The following is a 17,556-nucleotide window of genomic DNA, read 5'->3' as shown; positions in this document are numbered from 1 at the left end:
TCAGTGCTGCTTTTCTTACTGTAGAAGACCAGATGATCGCTGGTACCTGTCGACGAAAACGAAATAGATGCATGTTAATATTTTTATGAGCTTAACCTGTCAGTTGCTGTTTCCGAGGTCAAGCATGAGCTCACCAACATGGAGAATTTCTAAAACCTGTCATATTGGAAACCAAGGCTCAAGTCCAAAATCCAATAATCTGAATTTTAGGCCCTTAAAATGTCATAAATAGGATTTTTACAGGTTAAAAAGTGATTGGATTATTGAGTGTGTTATTAGTGTATCAAGTTTAATTTTTAAGTCTCAATGTTTTTGAGAAGAGTCTGTATTGATGCTGTAATGACAAAACGAAACCAACATGGAACCAAAACAAATTTCTCTTCATATCCTTCTTACTCTTTTTGCCAGAAAGGATGTAAAATAGGTCTGAAGTTGCATTCTTAATGGCCTTTAAAAGTCTACATTTCTAGTCTATAATTTTATGAAGAACTTGAAAATAGCCACCAGAGGGCGACGTGTCCATTAATCAAACTTCAAACAGGCTCTATATAGACACTGAGTCAAAGAACAGATTTTAATAGAATCATTTGGACTTCACACCACTGATGATTCTTTATGGAGTGGCTGTTGATGCAGCCAAACGAGTATATTAACCTTTTAATCAAATAACACTTGACCTTTCTGAGGACAGCCAATCATCAGGAGACACACACCTCCAGCAATCCTTGCAGCTGCTGGGTAACAATAATGTACACACACACTCACACACACACAGGCCCATTTGGTTCCCAGTTATTCTTTGATGATATAAGGCTGTGACAGCGTCTTCCTCAGGTAAAGGTGAGTGTGTGAGCACTGTATATATGGTGGAGGGGGGTCTCAATATATAGATATTGGTGATTTAAAAATGAAATATTCACATTGTATTAATAACCCACATGATGATATGTAAATAATCAGCGCCCTCTTAAATCCAGTCTTTCAGTTTTTAGTGGTTCACACATGGTGGTGATTGCCAGTGTCACTGACAGCATTCATATTTTTATTTTGAATAATATTATCGTTAATTCTCCTGGCCGTGATAGTCATGCAGTGACAGTCTGATATTGTGACAGCCATAATACAGTGTTGTATGTGTTTGATTATAAATAACAGATCCCTGGAAAGGGAAATTTAAAATGCTTGTTGACACAAGTGTTCACCCAACATGTTAGTGTAGAGTAGGTGAACATCGTTTCCCCTCGTGCTTCTTCACAAACCTGCTGAGGCTCAGTCAGGTTTCATGATGGGGAACAGGAGTGACCACAAATTCTCAGCTAACTGGTGGACAAAAAGCTCTCATCAGACTTTCCAGTTTATCCAGGTGATTTCTGGGTCTCCTGCGAGCCCTCTGACAAACTATAGCTGAGATCTGAGATGTTTTAACTTCTGTCTCCACCAGTTTTCCATAAATTGAGGATGGAGCTCCATAATCCAGTGTTCAGTCTCATGAAGAGTTGTTGATCACAGATTTGAGACTGTATGACTTTGCACAGACTGATGATGAAGTTCCTATACACACAAGTGTCCTTCCATGTCTCTGGATCTTCTCCGCATTGATCAGTTATATCCTGATGTGTGGGACCCGACCGGCTCCTGAGGCTTTAAACAGAGACGTACAATTTGAGATCGATTACAATGACTGTGATCCACAGCCCACATCTGGATATTCGCAATGATCCTTTTTTTTTTTTCTTTTTTAAGCTAATCTAAAAATCTTAGACTAAGACTAGATCTACTGTGTTGTACATTCAGTTATAAAACAGGACAGTGGAACTCTTCCACCAGTGACTGATACAGGATGTGATTTCAGCTGATCCACACTTCCTGATGAGACCTGATGAGGACAAACACGGGTTTTAAGTTTTAATTTATTTAATTTATTTATTTTTAAAAAGTTTGAAAGTTTAAGCAGGCAGTTCGGATTAGAGTCTGGACTGGTTTCAATCAAAGTGTTATTGATTATTATTGCCATTTTTATGGTTAGTCTATTACAACCTTCAATTATCATTAAACGGCATGTCACGTGGTTTCGTCCCCTCTCTGTCAGCGGGTGTCGTCCGTTTAACGCCACACTGTCAATAGAATCATCACACTGCGTGCACGTGGCGGGAGCGCGCACTATAATTCAACTCTTAAAGAAATGAACGAGCCGACACGCGCGCCTTTATCGGGCCGATTAAAGGCTTTGAAGTGATCCGCCGCGCGAGCCTCGGCTGCGGATCAGAGTGAATTAATATCCGCTTGTCGGCGGACGGAGCGTCTGTTCGGTATCGATAATGGTTATTGAGAAAAAATCATTCATCCTTTCGATGGCCAGGCTCGGTTTTTGGCGTTTCAGGGCCTCTACCGATGCAGCTCCGGTGGCTTTAAACCGGCGGGTTGTTCGCTTACACCCGACCCGGTTCGCGAGCTCTAAATGCTCTCTGGCGGCTGATAATGTCCATAATGAGTACGTTAATTAGTAACAGCTGGGTCAGTGGACGTTAGCCACCGGAAACGTTATTATCTGTCATTAAAAGAACACACTTTGCTTCCTAACAGCGGACTCCAGTTAAATCGACACATTTGTGTAGAAATCAATTATTTTTGGGCGGAAATGAGTGTTTCGGTAATATTTATTTTGATAACATGATGAAGATATTAACGAGCAGTGACATGAAGGCCGAGGAGGGTCGTTTCAAAATGAACTTCGTCTCATATAAATAATACGATTTAATAAGTTAACGTATAAATCAAATGTTTTTCAATATATTTTCTTCAAACTAAGAGTTTATATTTTGTCACGACTGAATTTTTTTTTTATCGTTGCGCCTCAGCAGGCCCGGCTCCCGGCTGAAGGCCCCGGCCTCTCCCTCCGCTACCGGACCGCAGGCCCGGGTGTAGTGGCCCGTACCGGCCGCTTGGTGGCGGTAGTGGCGCGGACTGGGAGAGAAGCAGCGTTCGGTTTTATTCGCTGTTAGATATTTTACTTAAACCGCAGACAGAACCAACGGCTCATGTCATGTTAGGCTTCATGAACTGAAGTTGACGGCAGTTTGTAGTGAGACTGAAACGAGAAACGAACTAATAGAAATAAGAATGATGGAAAGTTTTAGCCAGTGAATGTGTCAGATACAGGTACAGACAGGAAGTTTACTGTTTCCTCTCAGCTTACAGGAGCACAGTCCTTCATCCGCACTGACTCCTCCAGGACACTGCTAATTTTCCTTTGCTTCTCTTTCTTTTTTTAATAGAAACTGAGTGCTAAATATTGCCTCTCGCCCATCCTTTACAAGCTGAACGTTTTAAAACAAATTCAAGGGAAGCTCTTGGTGTTCACAGCCGAATAAAACCGTTTGGTTTCGGTCAGTGGAACGATCCCCAACCCCTGGTAGTAGCAGTCCGCCTTCCAGTGCAACCTGAAGGACAGTTAAAGCACTGAAGTGGACATTGTGAGGTTTATTTTTTTTGTTACTCCAAACCAGCGGCTCCCCCTCAGACGAAACCCCCTCCCTCCTCCCCTCTCTCCCCCCCTCCTCCCCTCTCTCCATTTTGTGTGCTTTGTGAGAGCAGCTCCGGTCTTCTCGCCGTCCGCCACATGAGGGATATTGGACTATTATTTTGATCGAGCCCGTGGTCGGTGAGTCCGATTCCCAGATGGTTAAACTGCTGTGTGTGTGTGTGTGTGTGTGTGTGTGTGTGTGTGTTTAATTCGTGCGGCTGTAATGGACGCAGTTTGGTGCAGACTGTATCCCTGCGCTAACTGGATTCACACTGTGTGAACCAACATTAGAAATGGAGCCTGAAATAGAACAAGAACACATTAGGGAGTTTGTTAGCAGCACTTGTTGTTTCCCACAATGCATTTGACATTTTTCCTGAATCGAAGCGATTCGTTGACTTTGTCTCTGTTCACTGTTTAAATGTCGGTGTGTGTCTTCTTCTCGTTCTGATCATTTCATAAAGCTCTTGAGTGTGTTTTGCTCTAAAGCATCCTCTGTAATAATTCTAATGCACATGTAGCTGCGGTCACATATTTATAGTGAAGAACATTTGTACCTGGTGATGTTGCTGTTGTGCTGGATCTATTTCACTGTCATAAAACCATAAAAAGTCAGGTTTGCTGCTGAATTAATTTGGCTTTTCAGGTATTCTGGGTGTTATCCACATGGGCCAAATTGTGGCTACAAAATGTGAACTTTTTGGTTTGATTGATAGAGCTTTTCTTTATTTTCTTTATAAAACTGTGCCTCTTTTTCTGAATCACAGTGCTGCCACCAGCTCTGACTCTCTGTTTGACTTAAAAAGGCCTTCAACGTGAAACCAATTCTCTAGAAACTTTCAACCGAAGCTCCTCTGAGCCAGCAATGCTCTGAAAGTGAAATATTCCATATCATTTGCAGCAACAGATGCATCAGTCTGAAGTATTCTGAATGTGAGGGAAGTTGTTTTACCTCACACAGGTTTTTCAACTGATGGAAACTCTTTTTATTAATTACAGAAAACCAACTGACTGCATTGATTACATGTATTTCCACAGCTCTGACTGATACATTTCAGTAACTAAGCAGGGGCGGATCTGAAATATTCACTGGGTGATAAGAGAGACTTTAAGGGTCGGTGGAAAAGTTTATACGCTGATTTAATCGGGAACAGTCACATATATCAATATTTGCTTGGAAAAGCCCCCAAATGAAGATATATGAACTCAAACACATTATTGTGGTACAAAGCACTGAATAGGAATCTTTAAAGGTGGCATTAGAAGGCAATAAACTGTTTCATTTCCAAATCTTTAGATATTTTTCTAAATACACATATTTTTTCATTGAACTTGAATCTAAATTGTGTCCGTAACGAATCATTAAATTAATTACAGTTTTTTAACACATTATTTTTAGAATTAATCTAAATTAATGGATTCAGTTTGACACCAAGCTGGGGTGGCCAGGCATTTTTCTGGGCCCAACCCTGTAGATCCGCCCCTGTAACTAAGTACATTTACTCCAGTACCTACGACACTTAAACTTTAAGATATGATGATGCTTCTTTGATGAAGTATTTCTATTTTATGCCACTTAATACTTTGGTTCCACTTCATTTGGATAGCCTACAGATTGTTTATTTGAGATTATTAGTTGAGATTCAACAATTCCACTGTTTGACAAATAAAACCATTACTGATATTACCGCAGTGGTTAAGGATTGGTTGGGGTTTGTCATCAATTGTCCCATATAGTCTATAGAAAGTCTGTTAAACATCTACAGGCAAAGCAAATATTACAGTCTGTAAATCTGTGGGTGGACTATCCAAATAAAGTGCCACCAATACTACTTCTGTTCTACTACAGTTCATTAGAAAATATTAGAATTATTACTCCACTACATTTATTTGACTAATACAGCAGACAGTTGAGATTTTACACAGAAAATATATGATGATCTTATAAAATATGAAGAAGTAAAATGCTATTAACTTATGAATAGTAATAATGATCCATTAATATGAGAGGTAGCATAACACGCATTATTCTGAAATGACTTGTACCGAACTAATATTTTCAATGCAGGAGTGTATTTGTAGGCTGATATCTTTTACTTAAGTAACAGATCAGAGTAGTTTCCTTGACGCTGGTTTCAGGAAATACATTTCTACACATTTCTCTCCTCCCTGCTGGTCTGTGGCCTTTTATTAACACATTTCATAAGCATATAAATGAAGATGATAAATGAGATGATACATCCATCAAACTGAAAACAGGATTTTTCTACAGGCTCTCCTGAATGACTTTGTGTGTCAAGTGAGGCTGCTTCACTCTCCGTCGCTGTGAGCACATCCTGTTTCCGTCAGCACAGGAAGTGAAGCTACGTGCAATCAGGTATTTGACTTTGTACTCTGATTGAAAGTGAGGTGTTGTTAACATTCAAACTCCTCGACTGAATTAAAATGGTTTGAAACGTGGCCCACCGAGCAGCTGATTAACTACTTGAGCCTCAAAGTTCAGCCTGAATTCTTCAAGCAGAATTTGAAAACCTTTTTTTGTTTAAGTCCGCATTGACCAATTTGTTACAAGAGATTTTCGACACAACTTTTATTTATATTTCTCTACAGCTATTTTTGTATTTTTGTAAACTTAAGTTCTAAATTTAAACCCAATTGTTGTGAATTAGAACCATTTAGGCCTCAAATCCTGCATGTGTAGCAACAGAGCCAGAGGTGTGGATTTAGAGCAGTCTGGTTTGGTTTCTGAGGCTGCAGTGATGATCGAACCTGGGCCTGTGGAGCAAAATCTTTGGGAGTTACAAAATCGGTTTGACTATTTGGACAAAAGAGAATTCCAACGGAACCAGCGTCAGTTCACGTTCATTGAATTCAGTCTAACTCCAGTCAGTACAATGCAAACTTCAACATCTATGAAAAGTGAAGGCCTCATTTTATAAACATGGATAATAATTAGCTGTTTTTTTTAAGCACGAAAGTTCATTCTCGACCTTGAAACTGTAGTGTGACAAAAAACAGAACAAATATAAATAAATCATGCTTATTCTTTTTGGAAAAATTGCAGTGACACCTGAATAAACATTCAGCCAGGACTGTCCAGGTTCTGAGGGATGTGGTCAGTCCCCTTCTCCTTATGATAAACCTTTTTACATTCAAATATATATCATATATAATATTACAGTCGAAAATGTGTTTTGCATATCGTTTCTTCTCTCTGATGTTTAATCGTCACTGTGCAGAATATTGTATGTGCAGTTTGTTTTTCACATTCAGCTGAAGAAGTTTCTCTCTGCTCGTCTTAAATCTCTACATGGACGTACCGGCAGGACTTTATGACATCACAACTAGTTTGAAGCTGATCCTGGATCTGTACACTACTAACACAAATGTGGAAAAACCTTAAACCTCCAGTGTACAAACCTGAGAAAATTGACTTTTCATTGGAGGAGGAGACATTTTGTATCCAGCAGTTAAACCTCTGAAATTAACAATATTTGCATTTTCATAGATTATGGATATTTCTGTTACAGAAAAAGAGCAGATTTTAATCATTTTTAATCCGACACTTGAACTTTTTTGTGGAAAAACAATGTCAGAAATGAATATTTATTATTCAAAAAGTCCTTTGGGCCGAAGCCAGTGAATGAGGCTGTGTTTTCTCTCATGCTGTCATTTAAACAGGAACAAATTCATATTCTTTATTTCAAAATAGGCAGGTTTGTGCTCAGGAATCCAGGCTCTCGACGGGGGCCCATAACATTCATGGAAAAACAGCTTTGAATACAGCTGATTAGCTTATGACATTTCCAAAAAGTAACAAAGTATGAAAAAAGTCTGACTGTGGGCGTTGATGCTGCTCCTGTGGCACACACATTCCCCTTTCTTTCATAGTTTCACTCTCTGCTACCTTTTGGATGTGTAACAAATTGATCCTGTTTTCTGTGTGTTCTCCAGGGACTGCTCTGTCTGTTTCTTATCACCCCGGTTGTTCAACTGTGTTTTGGTTGCATATATGTTAATTGAATGAATCTCACAAATTGAATGGTTGACTTTCTAATTTGACTGCCAGTAAAACCATATGAGGACGAGGCAGTGAGTTCTTGTGCAGAGCTTGTTTAATCAACATATAAATACGTTTAATGGATTAATTTATTTGTCTTTGTATTATTTTAATTATTCAACTTTGAGCATAAAGCTTGGGGCTTATTTAAATGTTTCCATAAAGTTTTTTTAAACATCTCTAATTCAATGCACTTTAATGTTTCAAATCATTGCTGAGGTTAATAATTAATAATGAATTGATTGACGTTCAATAATAATTGAGTAGTACATTTTAAGTCCGTTTTATTTATACAGACTCAAAGGGCTTTGTAGTTTTTATAAATGGCCAACACATAAAGGAGAACACTGGAAACGCACAGTTTTGACCAAAGAAAAAAAAAATAATCGCAACTCAAAGGTCCACTTACTTACTTTATCATGGCCATATGGTTGAACAAATAGCAGAAAAACCTATGTAAGTAGAAATTAAGTTAATTTTTGACCTCAGAAACAGAGACACAAACTTACCTCATGAACTATTTTAGCAAGCGTTATGGATCTTTCAATCATATCACATGGTCTCCTTCACCAGATGACCATTGTCACTCAAATGTAGTTTTTTTGCCATTTTTTTCTGAGCACTTTATGGACTTCTTGTTGTCTTCCACCTGCTTATGAAGATGGTGTGATATAACTGAAAGCTCCAGAACAGCTACATCTTGAGGTTAAGATGAATATTTAAGAGCTGACTTATTAAATCTTGCTCAGCATTGCTGAAGAGAGAATCTTAATCTGTTCTTTAAAGCCATTGTAATGAACTAGGCTGATTTAAACCATCTATTTGTAGCTCTAAAGAAGAAGAGAACTTATCAGAAGTAGTTTTTGCGCGGTGTTGGCAGGTGGCGAGAGCACATCTGCATGAAGCTCACACACTGTCACTCTCCACTGATTTCTGTTCACATCTGGCCAGCTTTCACTTTGAGGACGTCAACTGCTGTGACTGTTTTTCTGCTTTTCTAATAAGCACTTGCACCCAGGCACTTATTGCACGCACTAACAAATCATTGATGCAGTAAATACTGTTGCACTCTGGCATTCCTACAATTACATTTTCAGCTCGGACTCTTCTTCAGACTGTTAGTGGACCAGCATGTCACACAGCAATGCATGTCAAACTGACGTCACACTATGGAGGAAGGCCAGGGGGAATAAATAATAGGGAGAAAAGGTAAAATGGACAGGAATGACATGCAGGCACTAACAATGTGTGTCTGCTCGCTGATGATGGATCTCATTAGTCCAGCAGCAGACATCCTGTTTCTGTCCTTGTTGCAGCAAATATGCATGGCAGGCATTTGAATCCGTGCAATGGACACATTTGAGCCGCAGACAGGATGAGTTTTAACATCTGACACAGTGAGGAGGTGATCTGAGGAGAAAAAATAGGGAGTTTATTAAGAGGAAGAAATGGTTGCTATGGGAAGCAAATAATGTCTGTATGTAAAAATGAAAGTATTACCTGTAAATAATCAGCTTGATTCACATTACACCATCAAATAATACAGCCGTGGACCATAAATATAGGGTTTACACACATTTTTAAGTAAGCTCTTCATATTAAATAACAAAGATGGCAGCATATAAGCAGATCTGTGCAGCCTGGGTACTATAAAGTACATTTGGTTGTCTGTATCATGTATAGAAAATGGAAATCTATTGTCAAATGTTCTTTTTCACTTACAGAAAAAACAATGCCTGGATCTCATTATTTAGTTTTGAACAAAGTGACTTTCTCCTGCCTCTGCAGCCTCGTCATTACAGCACAGGCCGTCTAATGAGGACTCTTCCTCTCCGTCTTGTTTGTTTCTTGCAGGAAGCCATTGAAGTTACACGAGATGTTGTCTACCTGCAGGCTCTGGAAGAGGAACGCTGTGTTGAGGAGGAATGCCACTGAATTGAGATTTGTCATGTAGTTAAAGCATGAAGGTACTCCGCAGATGTAAAGGCCCTTTGAGCCTCTCAAAACAGCCATTGTGCAGTTTATAAATGACAGTCAAGGCGCATTTTGGTTCTTTTCATTGTGAATTAAAATGAAAAAAAAAATCTTTAATCATGCCTTACATTTCCCCCTTAAAGAGCTCCTGGCAGGCAGTGACTTTTCAGTCTGGCCTCAGTCGACACTTGGACCTGGAAATCCTTCATTGAGAATCAGCTGGTCATAAGATCCTCTTACGTAAAAAAGCCTCACCACCATAAACAGGGTTTCTATTGAAAAAAATGACAAATTCTTGCTTCTACTATTCCTTCTCCTTACACTAGACACCATCAAGTAAAACTGTTTCTCCAACAGGCTGCTGTGATTATGTCAGAGACCTTAAAGGACCAGTGTGTAGGATTTAGTGGGGTCTAAAGGTATAGCTGCAGATCGCAACTCCCTCTCTTTACCCTCCTCTTCCAAGTGTGAAGGAGACAATATGGTGGCCGTGATACGCACAAAAAACACCAACGCCCTTATGTAGCACTGGGCTACTGTAGAAACATGGCGATTCAACATGGCAGTCTCCACAGAAGGCGATGTGCAGCACCTGTAGATAAAACAGCTGAATATGAATATTATATTCCATTCCTACCAATAGATCCTCCTAAATGTTTCACACTAGACCTTTTAAAATGAAAGGATATCAGTCCCTCCAGGAAGTTACAATCGCAACAACTTACCCAAAATTAACCAATCCCTGTGAATTCTGTAGGCCCTGGCCTCAAAACATTGCAACATGTATCGCAATTTGCCGCCAAATCGGGCATTTTAGGCTGCAACAATCCCCCCGAACCTGTGAAATCCTGCAGGGACTGGGGAATGGCTGGTGTTACTCTTTTTACGTCCTCAAACTTATGAAAAGACCAAAACTAACAATGTAGGTCTGTCTCCAGTGGTGTGCTCAGATCATTCACATAAGTAAAAGCACTAATACCACACTGTGTAAATACTCTGTTTAGGTCCTGCATTCAAAACCTAAATTCAGTATATATTATATAGTATATAGTAAGTATATAGGCAGAGTATCATCAGAAGAATTTACTTCAAACACCAATCTTGAAGATTTTCCTTTGAATAAATGTCTCTTAAGTCACTGTCTATTGCTGAATGAGGTAACACAATGGTGACTGGAAAAAATGAACTGATGTAAATATTGCAATATTTATATAACTGCAGTATTACCAACTGGGTAGCTGTGGATTGTGCATTGCACTGCTGTAGCTGTTTGTGGTTGAGCTCATTTAACTACTATACATACTGTTGGCTAGTTGAATCTACAGCAAAGAGTCATATTCTTTAAGATCCTCATATGTTTGTAATGTCACTGTTCTGTGAGAACCACGGATCTCTAAAAATCCTTTTTTCATGAGCTCAGAAACACAGCCCTGTTTTCAGCTTGGTGACAGTGCATTTCCCAGCTAATCCAAGAGGGTTTTAAATTGTTTATTCAGTTTAAGAAGCAGGAGAGCTGTCAGACCAATGTAGTGGAGTAAAAAGCACAACATTTGTCTCTGAGATGTAGTGGAGTAGAAGTATAAAGTAGGATAAAATTTAAATACTCGAGTAAACAAGTACAGCACTTATGTAAATGCAATAATTAAATCCCACGCTGTCTCACTACTTTCTAACTTCCTCTTGTTGTGGCTCTTAACTTCAAGCTGACAACCACAGCCAGGGTTATTCAGAGGTTACAAGTGTTGAGAGCTTTAATCACGTACATTTTAAAAACCTCACAAAACAAAACAAAAAAACAGGTGCTCGCTGTAGTTTTTAATCAAACAAATAGATTGTATATAGTTTACATTCTGTGTATGTTTTGGTCTTTTCATGGGATTTGATGACAATAAGAAAATTATAGAATACCACCACTCAAAAGCGTTTAAGCTCACGCTACATTTCCCTGACGGCTGTGTGACAAATGAACATGTGATATAATTACGTTATGGAGGATGCAGTCAGGATGGGATATATAGCCAAAATATTTCTAGGTGTGTTTCACCGGCTTGTTTGGCAGGTAAGTGTTTCCTATTTCACTGTTTACTGTCTCTTTCACAAAAAAACCTGTGTATGATCTCTGCGTTAAAATCTAAGAAAATAAAAGTAATAGTATGGTGTGTGTAAACTACTTTTTGAGTGCAGTTTGTGTGTTGAAGCAGTTCTGTTGGTTTGCAGCGAGTTTAGGCCATGTAGTCATACAGAAGCAGTATTACCTCATCACACAACACTCTAAAGATACAGAGCCATTGCTAAGTAGCTACTATAATATTACATGCAACACAGTGATCTAAGGAGGAGGACAAAAGATGAACATTAACCCATTTGCATTTCCAGAGGCAGTTTGTCTCCTCCTCCTGCATTCCCGCCCAATTCACCCTGTTTCTCAACAGCCTTTGACCTATCCACCCCTCCCCCAAAACACACACACACACACACACACAAAGGCAGTTGACAGGGTCTTATGATGCCATTGATTACCGTGCTTAGGAAGTGCGTGAGTACAGAAAAGTCATTTCCTGATTTGTCTTCCTCCAAGAGTGATTTTAAGGTACAGCTATAACTTATTTGTTAATTTACTGATTAAGATAAAGACAAATATGATGCACTGTTCAGTATATAAAAGAGTTCAGAGGTGTGGATTTGCAATGAGCAGTCAATTATTTGATCAGTTGGACTAAACATTAATCGGCAGTTATTTTTCAAGCAAAAATGCCAAACATTCAACGGTTCAAGCTTCTTAAATGTGAGCGTTAGCCATTTTCATTGTCTTACGTTATATTGCAACGATGAGTTGAATATATTTGGGTTTTAAAGTTGGGCAAAGCAAGACATTTTGAGACATCACCTTGGGCTCACCTTGGGAAATAGTAATGGCCATGTTTCACTGCTTCCTGATGTGTTACAGAATAAAGGGACTAGTTGGCAGATTAATCAATTGCCAATAATCTGTATCTGCCACCTAAAAAAAAAGAAGGAAAAAAAGAAAGATCTTCACTTCAACCAGCTACAATATTAAAATGCTACTTAGACAAACATTCATCAGTAATAATCCATTAATGTAACAGAAGAGTACAACACTTACAGGGACCATCGTTCTGCATTACCACTACTGTTACTGTTGATATTTTTAGTACATTTAGCTAATAATATCACATATTTTTGGGTCATTTTCAGTGCAGGACTTCTACTTGTAATAGAGTTTGTTTATATCTCAGCATGACAACTTTCACGTCTGAGATGAGAAGTTGTGAGGGAGGAGAGAAACTATGAAAACTTTCACGAGGAAGTCATTCATTTGAGATTACAGAATGTGGCCATGTACGTCAGTCCACCTGTGGTCAGAAACGTACTACCTCCTCACAACCTCCGCACTTTTAAAAACTGACCTCGTCATTCTCCATTTGCCCCTATAGGAAACCTGTTCTCCTGATACCAGCATGAAAGAGCAACAGCCCCACAAGCTTCACCTCTAACTTACACTGACAGTCTTCCTCAAATCTCAATGGTCTTAATGGGATAAAGAGGATCTGAATTTGTTCCTCAGTCCCTGAATTCAACAACACTTCTTAGAGATCTGGTGCAAGGCAATGACGAGTATTTATTTCAGGCAACTGGTGAATGAATGTTCTTGGAATTTTTGCTGCATTTTTAATCAGTTTAATGATCATACTTACATACTTGTGAGCATACTTACAATCATTGGGGACATGTATAAACCGCTTGAAAAAACAAAGGATATTTTGTAGGAAAGAAAAAAAGATGAAAATAAACTTAAACCAATGTCATTACAATGTCAAACTTATGTTCAAGTAGAAATGTATAGTTTTCTCACACTGTAAAAATATGTAAAGCTAAATTCCTCTTTGTTTGCAATCTTAATTCCTGATTAAATTTAGAAAGGTCACTCACACTCCTTTTGCACCAACAATCTTCAAATATATGTTGCATCATATGTGGTTATCTGACCCTTGGAAACACTAGCCTGTGACCTCACTAGTTCCCATGTGACCAGTGTGTGTGTGTGTGTGTGTGTGTGTGTGTGTGTGTGTTTGTTGAGAGAAAGAAAGAGAGAAAGGGGGGTGGGTGGGAAGAGGGGTTCAAGCCATCTCAGGACAAGGGAGAGAGAAAAAAAGCTAACTTGTATGTTCTCAGAGCTGGGGTAGAAGAGCATGGGGTGGGGGTGCAACAGCCTCAGAACTTCCTCCTTCTCTCCTTCTTCTTCTTCTTCATGCTTCACCTCTGACTGTTTAATAAATATATTGCTGTGACTAAGTGGTGTCATGTTTATGGGTTTGATGTTGGATATGATAATTAGATTTATTTAACAAGAAAATATGGTAAGGTAAAATGTTTACTCAATGTTTTGATTTAGGCTACTCTCAGATAGGCTACATAAATACAGTTTCAGGACTAATATATGGCCCAATACACATATTGAATTGTCATTAAATCCTTATGAAAAAATACAGTGCTTAAACTAAGGGGTACTTACTTGCACAAAACACAATACTCGCCAAATAAATTGAGAGCATGAGTTTTGTTGACTGTATTTCATCTAAAAGCACTGCCAACCAAATATGGACACACGGGCGGATTTCTTCCCGTTTGCATATAAAAACACATCTATGCTTTTGAACGAAATTCTCTCGTTTGTTAACGTCGCCCATGCTGAGGCAACGACAACCGTACCACCAGTTACAGGGTTTGGATCCATTTTGTGCACAGGAGCCATTTTCTAACCAAGCGAGCGCACTAGAGTGCCACGTTGCCTCCGGGCGTGTACAGTGGGGCTACAAAGTGTCTCACACACAGCAAAGAACCTTTTACACGCCAAATTCCACACATGTCCAAATTTATACCAAAACAGGAAAACGTGAGGCACAGAGCGCCAGTGTGAACCACAGCCACACTCTGTGTGTGTGTGTGTGTGTGTGTGGGAGGCCTGTGGATCAGCCACTGCCTCCATTTTGAGAAACCTCCATCCACGCAGAGGGGCGCGCGGCGTGTGTATGGCGCTGTATCCAGGCGACTGCGCCATACTGTCATTTCCTCTAAACTCTACTCGGAGAAATATGATAAAGAAATGGGTGACACAGAAGCTAACACGCCTGCTTGGGTGTGGAGAACGCTGTTGAAGTTGTATCACAACTCTGGGTACCGCCTGTTGGAAGCCATGACCTTTCTGAACAAGTAAAACCACAACATTTACAGAAAACGTGTAAAAAAACACGAGAGGTGGGGCAGTTACGGGGCTACGGAGAGCCCGCCTATAGCTACAACAGCCTGCACTCTGCTGTTGTTACATTGTATCGCCGCCATATCTGATACATTGTTTCAGTTAATGGGGCGGTGGGTGTAGGCGACAATGTATCAAAGTGAGTTTCCGCAGGTTCCAGTAGCAGTACCCCCGCGGCCCCTGAGGCTAAATGGGGCCCTGGACCTTTTGTTCCCCCCGCTCCAAACAGCCTGAGGTTCACCATAGGTCATTTATGTAACATCATGACGACTAACTTCTTCACCACGCATCATATTCATCCAGAGGGTGGGAACAGCGGAGGGGTGGGGGTGCTAGGCTATAGAATTAGCAGGCGGTGCCTTGTTATTTAAATTTGAACGGTTTTTTCCACCTAGGCCTTGAGCCACTCAAACACCGCGGGTGTGGGCAGAAGTGAGTTGAAGCAATAAAAACAGTTGGACCCTCCACACATTGTTCTGTCTTAGCTTTTAGCTTACATTACGGTGTTGTGGAGGAAGTCTCTCTATATAGCCTAATCTTTGCCCGCACGAGCAGAAGCGCATTAAGCGCATGTGTGGCCACGTCGCGTTGCATAAAAGGCACGGCACGGCACACAAACGGCACCGTGCACAAATACAGTACAGATTGGCGCGAGCACAGTACGGAATTAGGGGTCTCTGCTTGTGTACCCATGTACGCGCGCGCACGTACACACGCGCTCATCTGGTGTATACCCTAGGATGAGAGGGGGATGCCCCCTCCCCTTCCCTTCCTCCTCTCTCTAACCTACTCCAAATAGACCACGTGGTTTCCTCTTTGCAAACAAAAAAAGAAAAAAACGTGAATTGGAGTCGGCGGAGGGGCGGCGTCACCCCTCTGCCGGCAGCAGGCGGATCGCCGAGACAGGGAAGGGTAGAAAACTAGAGAGAGAGAGAGAGGCGGAGAGAGAGGAAAACATTTTTTCCCGATCTGATCCCGCCATAGTTTTTCCCACTCTTCCACCACAGACCCATCACCAAATCCACCCAGTACAACCCACCTCCTCCACAGTGCGATAGAGAGGCTATAGGCTGCTGCTTTATTCGTCTGCTGGGGCCGGCTGCAAGTCAAGGGATTTTATTTCTTCTCCTGCTCCACTTATTCAACTGGATTTACAGCTAAATTCTACGTTAGCATCAGTTTTTACACTTTTAAAATCTCTTTTTTTATTTTAGTTTGCTGTCGTGAATTAACATTTGTTTCGCTTTATTTTTTTTATTTTTTGGTTTTAGATTATTCTTGCCATCTAGCGTGATTTCCACTTTCAGTTAGTGTGGCAAGTGTGACAATATCTTGTTGCGCTATTAAGAAATTCAGGAGAGAAACTTTTTTTCTGGCTTCAATTTGAGTTATTCCGGGCTTTGTTTTTTTCCCCGTTTTTGGACTTGGAAAAACAATTTCCACCATGCACAAGCTATACATTGGGAATCTAGGCGACAGCGTGACTGCCGAGGACTTAGGAAAAACCTTTGACGAACACAAGATCCCATACTCCGGACAGTTTCTAATGAAAACCGGCTATGCGTTTGTGGATTGTCCGGACGATCAATGGGCCATGAAGGCTATCGAGACGTTTTCTGGTGAGTTAAGGTGGACTACTGACCGCCAAAGACCCCCTTCCACCTTTAGTTTCATTCATTCTAAAGGGAAGCGCCGGTGTAGAGCAGCGGCGTGCATGCCCACCTTCGGCGGTGTACCCCAGTTTCACTCCCCGTCCACCTCGGAGGCTACTACACGAACATGCCGGATAAAAACACATTCACACAATTATTTTATTGACGCTAGCTTAATGGCGTGTGGAGAACTATACGCCCGGGGAGCCATTCAACTTTTGCAGGGGGGAGGGACACACGTAGTATAAACGTAAAGCTATACCGTACAGCCTGAGCCGAACGTAAAGAACTACACTTCACAATATAGCCATTGAACAAGTTATCCACACAATCATTTGTAACCCAGGGATGAGTGCGGCTTGTGCCTTTTACGCTAATATGTGTATGTGAGAGTGGCGTTTCGATGTGTTGCACGCCTAGCATAGGACTGAATACTTTCCTGTGATATAGTATGAATCCCTGCTGGCTCCCCTCCCCCTTTAAGCCGGCAGTCCACTATGACAAAGATAGAAGAAGAAAAAAAAAAACACATCTTACCCTGTGTACTCACCAAAACAGGCCTCACGCCACCACCAATCCAAAATTATCGACGAGCAGCATTACTACTATTGTCAAGGCTTGGTTCACGCCGTGGCGTCAGTGCTTTGTAGCCCATTTCTCATGATTTCCTACATATGTAGGCTAACGTGAGGAGGCAAGGTCGCCATGCCTGTCAGCTCCCTCTGCTTCTTCTACATGAGACCTCACAAAACTCCCAAACACAGCCCTCCCCATACAGCATGTGTACCATTTAGGCTTTTAAGACACACCAGCAGTCCCAGAGAGAAAAAAATAATATTCGTATGGTTGTCATGCTGCATCTCTCAGGGTTTAAGTAGCTCATTATGGGGGCAGAAGTGACGTGCCTACACAATCCACTTGTTCCGTGACTTTTCGCCATGTTTTGGGCCCTCGGAAGCTATCTGTCTCAAGCCTTCTTCCCAGCTTGCTTTGCTTCCCTTTTGCTTCTTTGGCAATCTGCAGGTTTACAAAAGTTAGCCACAAAGAGTCCACCAGTTTAGCTATGTAC

General features: G+C 40.6%; 1 protein-coding gene and 2 long non-coding RNA genes across 8 annotated transcripts in view; 2 read left to right on the top strand and 1 right to left on the bottom strand.

Moving 5' to 3' along the window:
- The first annotated feature begins 3,024 nt into the window (after positions 1-3,024).
- LOC127357053 (uncharacterized) lies at positions 3,025-13,379 on the top strand. The gene is made up of 3 exons (XR_007882096.1): positions 3,025-3,661; positions 5,796-5,900; positions 9,438-13,379. It is a non-coding gene; the product is annotated as an uncharacterized LOC127357053 (long non-coding RNA).
- LOC127357057 (uncharacterized) lies at positions 7,208-17,543 on the bottom strand. 5 transcript variants are annotated; one of them, XR_007882104.1, is made up of 4 exons: positions 17,038-17,543; positions 12,456-12,558; positions 9,306-10,149; positions 7,208-8,993 (listed from the first exon to the last, which is right to left on the bottom strand). It is a non-coding gene; the product is annotated as an uncharacterized LOC127357057 (long non-coding RNA). The 5 variants fall into 5 exon arrangements; XR_007882105.1 differs by having other exon boundaries at positions 7,208-10,149; positions 17,025-17,543; XR_007882103.1 differs by having other exon boundaries at positions 7,208-10,149.
- igf2bp1 (insulin-like growth factor 2 mRNA binding protein 1) overlaps positions 15,719-17,556 on the top strand; it is a 64,772-nt gene continuing 62,934 nt past the window's right edge. Inside the window, exon 1 of one of the 2 annotated variants that reach the window (XM_051389102.1) lies at positions 15,719-16,454. In XM_051389102.1, coding sequence (XP_051245062.1) covers positions 16,280-16,454 — 175 coding nt within the window. In that variant the 5' untranslated portion in view covers positions 15,719-16,279. The remainder of the gene's footprint in view (positions 16,455-17,556) is intronic. The other variant, XM_051389101.1, reaches the window with a different exon arrangement.

The sequence above is a fragment of the Dicentrarchus labrax genome, unplaced genomic scaffold, assembly GCF_905237075.1.
Source record: "Dicentrarchus labrax unplaced genomic scaffold, dlabrax2021, whole genome shotgun sequence".
NCBI classification, from domain to species: Eukaryota; Metazoa; Chordata; class Actinopteri; family Moronidae; genus Dicentrarchus; species Dicentrarchus labrax.
Note: the sequence above shows the minus strand (reverse complement) of the source record. Positions and strands in the feature narration are given on the sequence as shown.